Below are 16,151 nucleotides of genomic sequence, written 5' to 3' on the forward strand. Positions count from 1 at the left end.
ACAAAGCATAAATATATTCAAACTACGCTAATGCGATCAATAATTTGAAACACATGGATTCATTTATTTAGATTGATTCAGTTTTTATACCTATGACAAAAAAGTAGCTCTGCTTGGAACGTGACCATTTTTTCCTTGTTGTATATTGCTTTTTTATTACTCTTCTTGAAGCCTGGTGCCTTGTTTCCAAGAAAAAACGAAGAGTTCGCTTCTTTCTTTTTCACACTAACGCTAAGTTCAGTGTTCTTCCAGCGTAATGGTCCATAATTGCAGCTAGTCCCGTACAGTCACGCATCCCGGCCGTCTTGTTGCTGTGTTTAGGAAATGTTTCTATTACCAAGAGCCAGAAGAAGTCAAGTGTTTGCATCTGATTTGAGCTGCCGTTCTTCTAAGCGTGTTTCTTCCATATATATCTTGCCGCCTCATCCACACAGAAGTTTGAGTGTGAACTTACACCGCTCTCGCTTTTCTCTTATTTTCTCTCCAATTCTTTGGTTTTAAGCTCTTTTTTTTCCTTGTGCCGAAGGACAAGGCATGGCACAGGCTTGTCAAGGTTTGAGCATGACACAATGGACTGGACTATGGAAACTAGTAAGCAGCAGTAAGTCCTTGATCATGCTTGACAAGGTGTGCCGCGAGATGTGCTAAAGTCAGCTGGTCTCCCTGTCACAAACAAGTGGCTTGCACATGAATATCTAAGCTCTCGGATCAGAACAAGCAATCTGGAAGTCGGATGGACGCAAGAATTTGGGATCTGTTAGTCTATCTTCCTCGATTCCACCTGGATGGAATAGAAGTCTGGCCTGCAAAGATACATATATAAAACATGAATGGGACCGACAAGCCTTTACGAAGTCAGCCTGAAAAGTCTAGTTTTTTTGCTCGCGGTGAACAAATCTAAGATTTACCCAACCTACCATTCTCAAAGTAGTCAAAGGAGCGCTTTTCTATCCTTGTCAACCATTATCTTGCATGCAAATATACTGTTTTCTTGACACTTTCAAGGAACTGTTTTCTTTTTATTTCGTAGTTTTGCTAGTAGAATGCCTTACGTTGTCTAATTCACCAGTCGTGATCATCGATATCGAACAAAACATAAGAACAGAAGTAGATGCGTGTAGTAGAAAAAGTCCTGCTCTGATTAACAATGTAAAACGCGTGTTTGCCGTCTAGAAGGAATTCACGAGTTGTGATAATCGATATCTAACAAAGCATAAAAACAGAACCAACCAGAAGTATAAAAGTGGTGACAAGTGATTATTTGATGTAAGACGTGCGTTTGGCAAAAATCCAAGCCGTGCCCATCAAACAAACAAAGCCGACCTCACTCAGGAACAGAAGTATTAATTGAGAGACGACGTAGAAAACTTCAGTCGTATTGTTTATTACTTTTGACACAGTGCCTTGCTTTCACTTGTGGAACTCCACTACTGATATGAAGTCTACAGTCACGGGAACTTTGACGCTCGAGAAGCCCGACGCCTTGGCGAGCTTCTCAAAATCCTCAAACGTCCTCTCCTTGCCACCCGGATTATAGACGAGCATCAAGAGATCGATGCTGAGAGCCACTCGAGCTCCAGCGCCCGTGTCCAGCACCGAGGGCAGAACGGAATCCACCACAATAACTTTTCCGTGCTCGGGGATGGACTTGTAGCAGTTCTTGAGCAGCGTGATGCAAGCCTCATCGCTCCAGTCGTGCAGGATCCACTGAGTCAACGCACGGTCAGCTCCAGTCCACGATAGTCAACGAGAGGGGGCGCTTGCTTACCTTCATGAAGATGGCGTCTCCTTGCGGGACGCTCACAAACATGTCCCCGCCAACGTGCTCCACACCTGGATATTCCCACATGGAAGTGAGAAATTCAATCGCTTCCGTGCTAGCTAGATTTGTTACCTGGAATTTGAGGAGCCTTGGCAACGACGTGAGGAAGATCGAAGTTGATCCCTTTGATCTCGGGATACTTCTTGAGAATCACCGTCAGAGAAGTCCCGACTCCACCACCAACGTCGACTAGTGTCCCAATTCCCTTGAATCCGTGGTAGGCCTCCAGGATGGCGTTCATGTAGAGCTTAGAGTGATTGGACATGGCGGCGTGGAAGAGATTGTTGACCCTGGAATTCTCCTTTCCCAGCTCAAACTCGGTCTGCCCAAACGCCTTGGTGAAGGGCTCGCCGCCGTCAAGAACAGCTTCGTGGAGATACTGCCAGGTCTCCATGAACACCTAAATTCCCCCCAAAAAAAAACAGAGTGATACTCCGGATCAAAATGCGGATGGAAAGAAGAGAAATTCGAGGAGTTCCCACCTTGTCTTGATTCATGAGGACATGATGCGCCAGAGAGACCCCTCTCTCGTCCTTGATGAGATGCTTACACATGGAAGTAAGCCCATACTTGCGCACGCCCCCTTCGTCCACCTCCTTGAAGATCTTGCGGCTGGCCAAGACTCGCATGATCCGGTCGAGGTAGATCGGCGACATGGGGCTGGAGCACTCGGGGATCTGTGACACGATCTCGGCGGCGGACAGAAGCCCGCCAGGCCCCGCCTTTTCGATCCGCTCCGCCACATCCATCTCCACCGCTACTTTGAGCGCCATGGGCACCGAACACATGGTCGCGAGCTCCATTATCTGGAGGCGATCTTCATCCTCCACGATCACTCCCCCGGCAGACCCCATATCCTCGAATTCTTCGACCGATCGATAAAGATCTTTGCCAGAAGAGAGAGAGAGTAAGAGTGGAGAGAGAGCGAGAGAGCGAGATAGAGAGAGAGGGGGGATAGGGAAGATGATATAGGTATAGAGCAGTGCTTACGCGCTGTAGATTTCTAATTTAACCACCATGCCTACTCTTCCAAGAGCTTTATCTCTCAAGGACTCATAGCAAAAGAAGAACAGCGAAGTCTCGGATCCAGCAGGCAGCAACAATCAGCTCTAATGTTTTTGGGGCCCTTTTTTCTTCTTCTCTTGTGGCACCCATGTCCAAAAGAAGTATCAACTTCAGAAGTTGGGAGGGACCCTTTGCTTGCGTTTTACTCGTTCAAACCGTGTTATGAAATTGTTACACGAGAAAGGGTAAAAAGTTGGCGGATTACTTACATGTGGCCATTTCCTATGCAACGTAAGCGTGATGTCGCAAGAAGCCACACGGACTCTGTAGTTGCCAAAGGGCGTCTGCTTTTAAATCTCCGCTTTCTCGTAGCTGATTCTCAGAGCTTCCCCAAAGCTCGCACTCTCTCCCCTCACTCTTTGTATCTCGACGGAGAGTCTTTCCCTGCGATCGACCAATTGAATCGACGCTGCTCACTCAAGTGGTATCACTCACTCAGTCAGTCATGAATCTCTCCTCGATCATGGGCGAGTACACACAGCATGACAATTTCACGGCCGTGGCCTCGCTCTCGCTCGTCCTCGCCGCCGCGATTGCGCTCCTCGCTGCCTTGTTCTCCCGGCTGAGGAACTCCAAGCGCCCGCCGCTGCCCCCATCGCCGCCCTCCAAGCTCATCACCGGCCACCTCCACCTCCTGGACCAGCTTCCCAATCAGTCTCTGTACAAGCTCGCCAAGATCTACGGCCCGCTCATTCAGCTCCGCCTGGGTGTGGTGCCGGTGGTGGTCGCGTCCACCGCGGAGATGGCCCGGGAGTTCCTCAAGGTGAACGACTCCGTGTGTGCGTCCCGGCCGAGGATGGCCGCCCAGAAGATTATCACGTACAATTTCACGGACATCGGGTGGGCAGCGTATGGTGCTCACTGGCGGCAGCTCCGTAAGATTTGCACGCTGGAGCTCTTCACACACCGGCGGATGCAGGAGACGGCGAAGGTTCGAGCCCGGGAGCTGGCGGACACCATGGCCGGCATTTACCGCGACCGGGAGACGAGCATCAACATGAACACCCGGATCTTCTCGCTCACCATGAACGTGATCAACCAGATGGTGATGCGCAAGAAGCCATTCTCCGGCTCCGATACCAAGGAGGCGCGGGAGTTTATCGACCTCATTAATGGAGTCTTCATGGTGTGGGGAGCGTTCAACATTGGAGATTACATTCCGGGACTTTCCATCTTTGACTTCCAGGGGTACATCGGCATGGCCAAGGTCCTCCACAAGAAGCTCGACCATCTCCTAGACAAGGTAATTGAGGAGCACATCCAGCGGAGGATGGCCAAGTCGGACGAGCCGCCGGACTTCGTGGACGTGCTTCTCGCGCTCACGCTCGAGGACGGGAGCAAGGTCAGCCACAAGACGATCAAAGGCATAATTGTGGTAAGTGATCCTTTCCCACTGAGTGGGTTCTAGTCAAAAGTGGGATCGATCATTCGCCCATGACGAAGAGAGATCAAAGACGAGAGGGGGTGGCGGGCGATCTCGAGAGATATTTTATTTGATGTCTATCTCTTCTCTTTGTGCAGGACATGATAGCCGGAGGAACCGACACGGCAGCTGTTACCATCGAATGGGCCCTCTCCGAGCTCATGCGAAAGCCACACATCCTCAAGAAGGCCCAGGAGGAGATGGACCGAGTCGTAGGGCGGGACAGGGTGGTGGACGAGTCCGACTTGCCAAACTTGCCATACCTCGAGTGTATCGTCAAGGAGGCACTCCGGCTCCATCCCTCGGTACCCATCCTCCGCCACGAGTCCATCGAAGACTGCGTGGTTGCCGGCTACCGGATCCCCAAGGGAACGGGTATCATGATTAACGTTTGGGCGATTGGGAGAGACTCAGCAACCTGGGAGAACCCAATGGAGTTTGATCCGGACAGATTCATATCGGCTGGTAACACTTTGGACGTGCGGGGCAATCACTTTGATCTCATTCCCTTCGGTTCCGGGCGGAGGATGTGCCCAGGAATGCCGCTGGGCATCAGCATGCTGCAGATGAGCCTTGGCCGATTCATCCAGTGCTTCGACTGGGGGCTGCCACCCGAGATGAAATCAGCCGAGGAGATCGACATGACGGAGACCTTCGGGCTCACGGTTCCTCGCAAATATCCCTTGCATGCAGTGCCTATTCCGCGGCTGCCGGCCCATCTCTATCAAGCTTGATCCAAACAAAAGGCGAAGTTCCAAACGAAGAGAAAGCGCAAAAAAAAAGAGAGATAACTCTCTCCATCCTCAAGAGTCGTATTTCAATTTGAGTAGTGTGTACATGTCGTGGTTTTAGAAAATGGATGTGGAGCCAGGCAGTCCAAGGGATGTCGGGAGGTCCATCATCCATCAAGAAACACAGGGTGATAATAAATTTATTTTTATGCTTAAATCTATAGAATACGGTGCATTAGCCAGCACTGTCAAGTTATTTGGAATGAATAACAACCGACATGTTTAAGTGATGAAGCCGGTCCAAGTCCTCTCCTCACCGTCAAGTGGTTCACATCTATAGGTGGCTTTTTCAACATGCATTCTGGCATGATCAAACGTGAGGCACAAAGATTTTTGGGAGTGAAGTTCTAAGGTGGCCATTTCCAAATTTTCAAAGATTAACTCTAATGGCCATAACTCTAGTTTGTTTTAAGTAAGAAATCGTTAGCTAACATATAATTTATTATTATTCAGAAAATCATATTTCTAAATGATGGAGAAATGCATTTGGTTTGCTTAAGCAGAGATCGTAGTGGATATACTTAGAATATGCTTGGTTATTCTAACATATTCTACCATCTAACGGATGTTATTCATTTAGATTAATCTTGTATTTATAATTTATAAACATTCCTAAATACTTTCTAGTATATTCTTTTTATTCTACCATCTAATGGTTAATATGCAATAAGATTAATCTTGATTTATAAATTATAAACATGTTTATAATTATTGATCAATTGGATTATTTAAAAATACTAAATAAGTATGACACTACTATTAAGAAAACCAAAAGTTACTGCATGCAATGCACAACAAATTATTATTTTTTTAATTTTATTTTGTGTTTTTTGCAGTATATAATATATCTATAAATAACATTATGTGGTATGTGTTTTTTGTTCTAGTATTATGATATTTAAGTGGTAGTAAAGGCTTTTATCTACAATTTATTGATAGTTTATGTTGATTATTAGGATATCACTTATTTAGGCTAAGTTTTTCTTCAGTTATTAGGTATTGCATTAGGATATCACCTAACTTGCTGTTTTTTTTATGTCAAACATTAAGATCTTCCTACACTATTGATTCTTTTTGTTAATTATTAAGATTTATGTTGTATTAAATTATTAAACTATTTATCACTATTGATTCTTTTTGTGAATTTTTATGTCACTTATTCTACTAATTTTCTTTTATATAATTCAATACTGTCTTCCAAAAAACATAAGACCAAGGGATTTAAATAGGCTGCCAATGTCTTTTATGGTCTCCCCCTCTGGTGTGCCAACTATGATTTGTATTACCAATGATGAAATAAAAGTTAGAACCTAAGAGTTGGAGGTGTTTACAATATGTAAAATAATTATTAATGATGTGGTTCACATCTTATACCTTATCAAAGCAAGAGGGGCAGAATTACAATTCTCATAGGATCTTTGGCTTGGTGTGATATCTTAACTCCACAATGCGTCAATGCTATCTTATTCAGCAACTTGTGAGAATCTTTATTGTTAGGCCTATCCTTTAGAGGATTGTTAGCTAATTTCTTTTTTGTATTGTATTATATCAAATCTGTTCTAAAGGCTTTTCAAATTAGCTTAATTTGCAATACCACATTTGAATGTTTATATTGTGGTAACAAATACTTGTTACCACCCATAAACCTTTTTTTTTTTCACATTGCGTGAACCTAGGTGTGCCATAGAGCAAGCACTAGATGTAGTAGGGATGCCCACACATAAAGATGTGATTGCATAGATGAATAAAAAAAGTGCTCAAAGGCTATAAAGTAAGCAATCTCATCATTGCAATTAGTGTGGACCAAAATAAATTCCATCAACATTTGAAGAGCATAAGCTGGAAGGGAGTATATTCAATTAAGAGTGTAAATGGGGTAGAAGTAATTCTTTAGTAAATTCTGCCATAATGTGAGAATGTTATAATGTGGGGCCTCACATATGCTAATGGAGAGTTGCGGAGTAGGAAGCAGGATGTTGTAGAAAAATAGTTGTTGCATTAACTTACATTTGTCTCAAGAGCATGATTTAGAGGCATCTTGAACCGATAACATGTATACAATATCAAAAGCCTACATTGGCAATAAGTATTTGTGATTTTTTGATTCTTGCCTGATAACTCAGCATTGATTGTGGATAGCTTATTATAGGTTAAAGTTGTGAGGTCTATATTTGCATGGAATCATTGACACTTGCATGTGTAATATTTGTAGGGACCCATTATATAGTGGACATATTTGTGTCAACAAACAAAAACTAATATATGAATACTACTATACAACAATTTTAAAATACAGTTGTGGAAAGCTAATGTGTGGTGATTGGGTGGTAGAGTTCAATGAAATTGAATTTGATATAATCAATGTATAGAAGGGCAAAAGAGGTTTATGTGTTGATCATTCATCACAACTAAATACATTATGCAATAGACTATAGAGACTAATAAATTTATTTTTAGAGAATTAAACACTTTTGAAGGGAGATATAATGTAGAGTGACACAACCCATCAAAAGTTAAACTAATATCTAAATTGATTATATGATTTTTTAAGTCTTTAGTATGTCAAATTTTTTTTTGCATCTTTGAAGTACATTTTAATATGGTTCTATGTCTCATAGTTGAAGTGGCTCCTACAATAAATGAGCATATTGTGCAGGGCAATGCAAGGGCTAAGGAGGTTATTATAGTGCTGTATAGTTGTGGAGGTGATAAGGAATATTCTAAGCATATTTCATAGTATATAGTAAGAGTATATTCTAGAGTTTCGCCTTTCTTTATTCATTTTTGGCACATTATATAGGAAAGAGTGACTTTATAGTTTTCTTGCTCTGTAAATCTAAAAAATTGAGAGAAATAGAGGTAAAAAATTGGCAGTTTAGGTGATTTGATATATATATTTAATAAAAATTCTTGTGGGATATGGTTGCAAAGAAGGAGCTTCATTCAAGTAATTGTTTGGTCATCAAGATATTTTGAAGTGATTTGAGGTTTTTTAGTATTTAGTGTGTTAATTTAAGATATTTTGCTTTTTCGCTTATGCTTACGTCTATAACAAAAGCTACACACTGAAAGCTAGAAATTTCAAGACAAAAATTCTTTGACATTTGAGATATTATCAAGAAGTCCACCCCATAATTATTTCAAAGAGCAACACAAAGTTTAAATGTTGGTGAAAGATCAGATGGAGTTGTATCAATGGGGTTATTATTTGACTTTTTATTTTTCCACCACTAGAAAAGATAAAAATCAATCTTTATAGTGTTACAATTCTACCAAAATTCTTAGATATAAACAAGGAGGAGCTACAGACATATTTAAATTTAGTAGAGTTATTATTGGAGATTTTGGATGTGACAAATGTTACCAAGATTGTTAGGAGGATGTTTGGGCTTTATATGGAAGTGATCTGTTAACAGAGGTAATATTACACTATGTGGAGTTGTCGAAATAAAACTCTAGTAGCAAAACAACAAGAGTTGCTAATCATACTAACGTGAAGCTTCACTTCTCAGTTAAGGATGGGTTTATTTACTATAAGCAAAAGAAATTATATCTTCCAACCAAGGATTTGTGACAGTTGTATTTGCATGAATATCATAATGTTCTAGCAATGGGACATAGCGGTAAATAAAAAACTCTTGCCTCGTTAAAAAAGATAGTTTAGTATAGAAGGTGAGGTAGTAAATTATGTCCATTCTTGTCTTATCTACTAGTAATATAAGTAAAGGATTAAGAATTAAGTTGGGAAGTTCTAGTACATTCTAGTACCAATATGGCCATTTTAGAGTGTGATACTTAACTTTATCAGTTGTTTGTCAAAGTCTAAAGGTTATGACAGACAGTAATTATAAATCAATTGTCAAAAATTGCATATTTCATCCCAATTGTGAAAATATAGAATGCTAAACAAGCAATAAAACTCTTTTTCCATAAGATAAGATGTGAATTTAGACTTCTTAGGATGTCACCCAGCCCAGTATTATTCAAACCCAAGTATATTTTAACTTTAAATATCCCAAGACCCTTAATCAATTAGAAAAGAGGGTGAACTTACTTCAGTGCAAGTTCACACATTTGTGAACAAAAGTTGATTCTCTTAGCCAACCCATAGAGTTAGACCCAAAACCTCTTTAATACTAAATGTCTTTACAAATTCATACTTTGAGTTAAACCCAAGACTTTTTTGATACTAAATGTCCCTGCAAATTCATGCCCTTGTGAACAGATGTTGATTCCCCTAGACAACCAATAGAGTTGGATCCAAGACCTCTTTCATACTAAATGTAAAATGTCTTTGAATTTAAACTTTCTGGGAGGTCAATACTTCAAACCCAAATACACTTAACCTTAAATATTTGTCTCTCCCACGTCACCATCTCCCACAGCTTCCCCTACTGTTCATCAAGTCTGAATCAGGAAAAGTTCCCTAAACTCAAATCGGGGTTCTGTTCCTGACTCTACGAAGTTTTCACCCTCTTCTTTTCCCTCTCTTCCATCTTACATTGGACAGTATCTTCGTCTTATCATTCTATTCATTCGTACGCCTCCTCTTATCTCCACAATCACTATGAAAGAACTCCTTCATGAAGAACTTATTTTCCTTTTTGCTTTGTATGTTTCTCCTATCAATCTTCCTGAGAAGTATCATGATTTTAGGGATGTGTTTGACAAGAAAAAAGCTAGTGTATTGCCTATTCATCAACCTTACAACTGTCCCATTGATTTACAGGAAGGAGAGTCACCTTCGGAACCATTATCTGCTGCCCTTGATCTCGGACCTATTGGAATGCTTCAGCGGTGCTCGCTTCTTCACGAAGATTGACCTCCATGGAGCATACAACCTGATCTGGATCGGGCCTGGTGATGAATGGAAGACTGCATTCTGAACCCGCTATGGCCACTTCGAGTACACTGTCATGCCATTTGTCTTGACAAATGCTCCAGCAGTTTTCTAACATATGGCAAACGACGTCTTTCAGGAGTTTCTTGATCAAATGGTGATCGTTTACCTCGACGACATCCTCATCTACTCAATAACTTAGGAGGAGCATGATAAGCATGTGCGCAAAGTGCTAGCAAAGTTGCGGGAACACGGCCTATATGTGAAGCTTGAGAAATGTTCCTTTGATCAAGAGTATGTGGAGTTCCTTGGGTACATTGTCACTCTTGAGGGTATTACAATGGATCCTACCAAAGTCAAGACTATTCTCAAATGGGAGCCTCCACAATCAATGTCGGACGTTTAAGTTTTCCTTGGCTTCGCCAACTTTTACCGCAAATTCATTGATCACTACTCTGACATTCTCACACATCTCACTTGCAAGGATGTTCCCTTCTCTTGGTTTGTTGCTGCCCAGTAGGCCTTTGACACACTCAAGGCAGCCTTCAGTTCTACTCTCGTCTTGATCCACGTTGATCCCTCACAACCTTTCTTCATCGAAGCAGATGCCTCCGACTTTGCCATCGGTGCTGTGCTGTCTCAACCCGGAGGGGATCAAGAATTTCATCTAGTCGCTTTCCATTCTTGGAAATTCTAGCTTGCAGAGATCAATTATTAAATCCACGACAAGGAGCTCCTTGCCATCGTGGACTCCTTTGGAGAGTGGCATCGTTTCTTGGAGGGGGCGAGCCATCAAACAACGGTCTGGACAGATCACAAAAATCTCGAGTACTTTGCCACTTCCCGAGTTTTGAGCCATCATCAGGCAAGGTGGGCACAATTCCTGAGTTAGTTTGACTTTGTTATCAGGTACAGACCTGGAAAGCTTCAAGGCCTTCCTGATGCTCTTTCAAGGCACTCCTATCTCAATCTCAAGCCTGGTAATCTTGCCTTCGATTAACAGGATCAGGTTATCCTTGGTCCTGATCGGCGTCAAGTTATGGCAATTTCCCTGGCCCCTTAGGACTCCTCCTTGATGGATGTGATCAGAAACAATCTTCAATCTGACGACCTCGCCAGCGACATTTTCCCCCATCTTCAGGCTGGACACCCAATGAGTCCTGACTGCCGGCGATTTGACGAGTTCGAGTTCTTAGATGGCTTGTTGTACCGTGGGGAGCAGCTTTACGTTCCTGAAGGTGATGCTCGAAGGTTGATCCTGATGGCATGCCACAATAGCCCGACTGCTGGTCACTTTGGCATTGCAAAAACCTATGAGCTGGTTGCACGGGACTTTTGGTGGCCTCACATGGACAGCTACATCAAAGCTTTTGTTACCTCCTGTGACACTTGCACCTAGAATAAGGTACCTCACCATCTTCCTTTAGGTTTGCTTCGTTCCCTCCCGGTCCTTTTAGGTCCTTGGGAATTTATCTCCATGGATTTCTTGAGTGATCTTCCGAGTTCTGGAGGCTTCAACAACATTTTAGTCGTGGTGGATTGCTTCACAAAGATGGCGCACTTCTTGCCGTGTACCAAGGAGTTTTCGGGCAAGGACATGGCAAAACTGGTATTCAGGGAAATTTTCCAACTTCATGGGATTCCTGCAGATGTGGTTTCAGATCGGGGACCTCAGTTCATCTCTCATTTCTGGAAACGATTCTTGCAGCTGCTTGAAGTGAAGGCCAACCTCTCTTCGGCGTATCATCCTTAAACTGATGGACAGTCCGAGTGAATGATTCAGATGTTGGAACAATTCCTGAGGTGCTTCATCAACTATCATCAGGATGACTGGTTCGATATCCTTCCCCTTGTTGAGTTCTCCTATAACAATTTTGTTCACTCCTCCTTTCGAGTTTCCCCCTTCTTTGCAAACTCTGGCCAAAATCCTTGATTCAATCTCTCACTTCCTTCTCCATTCGAATCCTCTCGTTCAAATCCCCGCTCTAAGGCATTTGTCTCTAACCTCCAAGAAATCCATAACTCCATCTCCTTCCACCTCCATCGTGCTCAGGAATCTCACAAAACATTTGCCAATGTCCATCATCAGGATTGGCCCCCTTACAATATCAGGGATAAAGTCTAGCTCCTTAGGTGAAATATCTCCACTAGCAGGCCATATCCCAAACTCAATTTCAAACACCTCAATCCTTTCCCTATCACTGCCATCATTAAATCCTGTCACTTATTGCTTTGCAGTTCCCTCCTCATATCAAATTCACCCCGTTTTTCACTCCTCTCTCCTTAAGCCTTATATTCCTAGTCCTATTCCAAATTGGGTCATTCCTTCGCCTCCACCAGTGCAGCTCAAGGATGGGTTTGAGTAGAAAGTTCAGGACATCCTTGATTCCAAGATCTCACGGTCTAAACTCTACTATTTGGTAGACTGGAAGGGTTACGGACTTGAGGAATGCACTTGGGAACTTGCGAACAACTTGATTCATTCTCTTAACCTTATTCAGAACTTCCACTATTGCTATCCTTCTTGTCCCAGTCCTCATTCTTTTCATTCTCCATCTTCCGTCCCTCGCTGCCCATCTCATCCTCCTCTTCATTCTCATTCATGTCCTCGTTCCACTAGTTCTTGAGGAGGGGGTGCTGTCAGGAATCCCCCATTCTTGCCACATTCTTGACTCTCGCCGGATTCTTGACTTGCAAACCATATTCCTGACTCTCAAGACACTTCCTTATTCCTGACTCTTGAGACACTTCCCTATTCCTGACTCTCTCTCTCTCTCTCTCTCTTGACGATTCATGAGTCTCAAACCACATTCCTAATTCACATTTCACATTCATGAGCACCTCCTCGACCTCAGCTATATTTAGGCCGTCCTCGATCCAAGAGTGGTGTGTAAGCTCCTGAGTTTAGACTTCCCGGGAGGTCACCCAGCCCAGTACTATTCACACCCAAGGACGCTTAACCCCAAATATCCCAAGACCCTTAACCGTTTGGAAAAGGGGGTGCACTCTTGTTCATGGGCCCTTTCCCTCTATATTTGAACCCCTATGGATCGTCACTCGAGTCGTTCCCCCTATGGATCGTCACTCGAGTCGTTCCCTTTGGTTGCTTACAATCCAACACGCTTCCCTACTAGTTCACACCCTCGTGAATGGAAGCTGAGAGCCGCAGCTCTCCCGAGAGCCCCGCTCTCTTGACACCCTACCCCTCGGGTCGAGCCCAGCGGGAGCAAACTGGACCAACCAGATGTCAATCAACATGTGGTGCGATTCCCTTAGCCAACCAACAGAGTCGGACCTGAAACCCCTCTGATACCAAATTGTAAGCTCCTGAGTTTGGACTTCCCGGGAGGTCACCCAGCCCAGTACTATTCACACCTAAGGACGCTTAACCCCAAATATCCCAAGACCCTTAACCGTTTGGAAAAGGGGGTGCACTCTTGTTCATGGGCCTTTTCCCTCTATATTTGAACCCCTATAGATCGTCACTCGAGTCGTTCCCTTTGGTTGCTTACATGGTGGAGCTTCATCAACTTATAGTATATATAGGTTAGCGTTGTTCCATTTCTCCACAATCTGAATCAACGCCAGTTTAAGGCCTCTTCCTTGTTTGAGGTAGCGCGCGCTTAGCTAGGATCTAGCATTGTCTTGACAATAATCAAAAATAAGTTTTGTAATAAATCTTGCAAATCAATAAAATAAATTAAAAATTTCTTCTTCTATGTCAGTTTTGGCAAGTTGATTTTGGCACTTCAGTGCATGGGTTCAATCCATAACTATGGGAATAACTATTATAAACATTTAACTTTTGGGGTTTATTTGTGCTTAAGGGAGTTGGGCCTTTGGCTCTCTCTATATCTCTACAAGCAGAGTGTGAGACACAAAATCCCTAGGCCCCAAAGTGGAGCCGAAAGGGCACCATGTGGTAATGGTTGAAGCGAAAGCCAAACGAACGTAACACGTTTGGACTAAAAGCTCCAACTTGAAAGGTCGAGAGCAAGAGTGGAACTCCCAACAAAGTGCTCGAGGAATGAGCACGAAGTGAGCAATAAGCGAGGCTCTAAAAAAGGGACCCAAAAGGACCAAGACATGACATGTGGAAGTGTTCGAGATGGACTCGAGATGGAGTCCGAGATGGACCAAGACGGAGTTCAAGATGGAGTCCGAGATGGACCGAGACGAAGTCCGAGATGGAGTCCGAGATGGATTGAGACGGAGTCCGAGATGGAGTCCGAGATGGAGTCCAAGATGGACCGAGACAGAGTCTGAGATGGAGTCTGAGATGGACCGAGACAGAGTCCGAGATGGATCCGAGATGGAGTCCGAGATGGACCCGAGATGGAGTCCGAGATGGACCCGAGATGGAGTCCGAGATGGACCCAAAATGGAGTCCGAGATGGAGTCTGAGATGGACTGAGATAGAGTCCGAGATGGAGTCTGAGATGGACCCGAGATGGAATCCGAGATGGAATCCGAGATGGAGTCCGAGAAGGAATCCGAGATGGAGTCCGAGAAGGAATCCGAGATGGAGTCCGAGGTCAAGACCGAGACCGAGACCGAGACCGAGACCGAGGCCGAGGCCGAGTCCGAGTCTGAGGCCGAGCCTGAGTCCAAGTCCGAGTCCGAGTCTGAGGCCGAGCCCGAGTCTGAGGCCAAGCCCGAGTCCGAGTTCGAGTCTGAGAGGGTGAAAGCCCAAAGCGTTCGTCTCTTAGACCCTGGGGGGTTTGGTGAGTTCCAAAAGTATAGTAAGGGGGAGAACTACAGTGGAGCCAATTTGGCCAAGAAAGGCTAGTTTGGCCTAGAAAGGCTGTACCCAGTGTTAGGTGATGAGTTGCCCACTGGGAAGTCCAAGACTAGAGTGAACACGGACCGGCAAGCGGGGTAGCTTGGTGAAGTGTTCAAGAGCCGGCTCTAGTTCCCCTGGGAGATCGACTAGCCGATGCTCTCTGTCCAAGTGTGGGTGGCACTATCTACTTGGATACCTGGTGTGGCTTAACGGAACCTCGCTCTAAGCCCATGGCTAGAGCACCTAAAGGCGGAAGGCGGGGAGAGTACCCATGAGGCCCACATAGGGCCACAGTGTTCCAAAATGTTATCCCAAAGTCCCAGATTGTGGAAAGGAAGAGGAGTAGCCCTCAGGTGTGGTGACTAAGGACATAGTCACATAGTGAGGAAGTTCTAGAGGACAATGGGACTTAGTGGTCAGGCCCATAGGCCTTGATCTAATGGTAGTGTTGGTGAATACGGCCAAGGACAGAAAGGGACTTGATGGGGACCAGAAAGGAGATATTGGGGAAGGTTATTCCCCATGTCTGCGGGCATCCTAAGGATGCTAAGGAGTGAATCTAGGATGCCACTCATGGACGGATGGCCCAGTCTTGGAAAGATGGGATTGCAATGCAGGTGGTGTTAGACCACCGATGTGACCAAGGTGATTGGGCATGGCCTAGCGTAACAGGCTGGTATGTTGGTGGTGTTTTGGGGTGTCGGTCATGGGACCAAACACGTGGAACACTTGGACTAAGTGCAAAGGTTGAGTGGTATGGATGCCATTCTCGGGGCTAGCAAGCCCTAAGTCTTGAGTGGAACTTATGGAGGTTGTGAATGAGACTCCTCCAAGTGGTCAAAGGTGTGGTTAAGTGACTAAAGTAAAATGGAAAAAATTAGTCACTTACATAGAGCTATATCATTCCTTTATGATCTAACTAGTAAGGATGATTAATTTTATTAGTCATTTCTTTGTCGGTGATGGCTAGAGGGTGTTTAAGTGTTAACATCTTTTGATATAGAAGTTTTGCCACTCATTTAAGTTGGTATATTTCTCACAAAATGTGTCTTCAATTAGCTTTTAGAGCTATTTTTTTTATAGTTTATTAAACTAGGTATACATTGATGAGGACGTTGATCTTCCAAAGAAGGGGAGTATGTCATAAATATGACTTTGAGTATCAACAAATATTTGTTAGCTAATCCTTTTAAACATTTTCTCTTTGCTACTATAACAATAAGAGATTGGTATTATTAGTTCCTTTTGTTGGCCCTTCTTGGGCTAGTGGAGTTAATTGGACATCTTGAGTATATTTAAACTAGACAAGTATAAAGACATAATTCCTACATGCTATTAACTAATTATACTTAACCCAATAAAGATTCATGTCTCCTTATGTCTTGCATTGGTTAGCAATAAAAACCCTTATATATGAAGCCTAGTCC

At 43.6% G+C, this 16,151-nt stretch overlaps 2 protein-coding genes across 2 annotated transcripts; one reads left to right on the forward strand and one right to left on the reverse strand.

Moving 5' to 3' along the window:
• Positions 1–1,343: 1,343 nt before the first annotated feature.
• On the reverse strand, positions 1,344–2,954 carry LOC9643681 (caffeic acid 3-O-methyltransferase 1). The gene is made up of 4 exons (XM_002963826.2): positions 2,305–2,954; positions 1,895–2,222; positions 1,769–1,833; positions 1,344–1,707 (listed from the first exon to the last, which is right to left on the reverse strand). Exons 1-4 carry the CDS (start codon positions 2,674–2,676, stop codon positions 1,411–1,413), a joined length of 1,062 nt encoding a protein of 353 aa, XP_002963872.1. The 5' UTR covers positions 2,677–2,954; the 3' UTR covers positions 1,344–1,410.
• Positions 2,955–3,155: 201 nt separating this feature from the next.
• On the forward strand, positions 3,156–5,331 carry LOC9655463 (cytochrome P450 71A1). Its single transcript, XM_002963425.2, has 2 exons — positions 3,156–4,262; positions 4,409–5,331. Exons 1-2 carry the CDS (start codon positions 3,333–3,335, stop codon positions 5,042–5,044), a joined length of 1,566 nt encoding a protein of 521 aa, XP_002963471.2. The 5' UTR covers positions 3,156–3,332; the 3' UTR covers positions 5,045–5,331.
• Positions 5,332–16,151: the final 10,820 nt, after the last annotated feature.

The sequence above is a fragment of the Selaginella moellendorffii genome, unplaced genomic scaffold, assembly GCF_000143415.4.
Source record: "Selaginella moellendorffii unplaced genomic scaffold, v1.0 SELMOscaffold_3, whole genome shotgun sequence".
NCBI classification, from domain to species: Eukaryota; Viridiplantae; Streptophyta; class Lycopodiopsida; order Selaginellales; family Selaginellaceae; genus Selaginella; species Selaginella moellendorffii.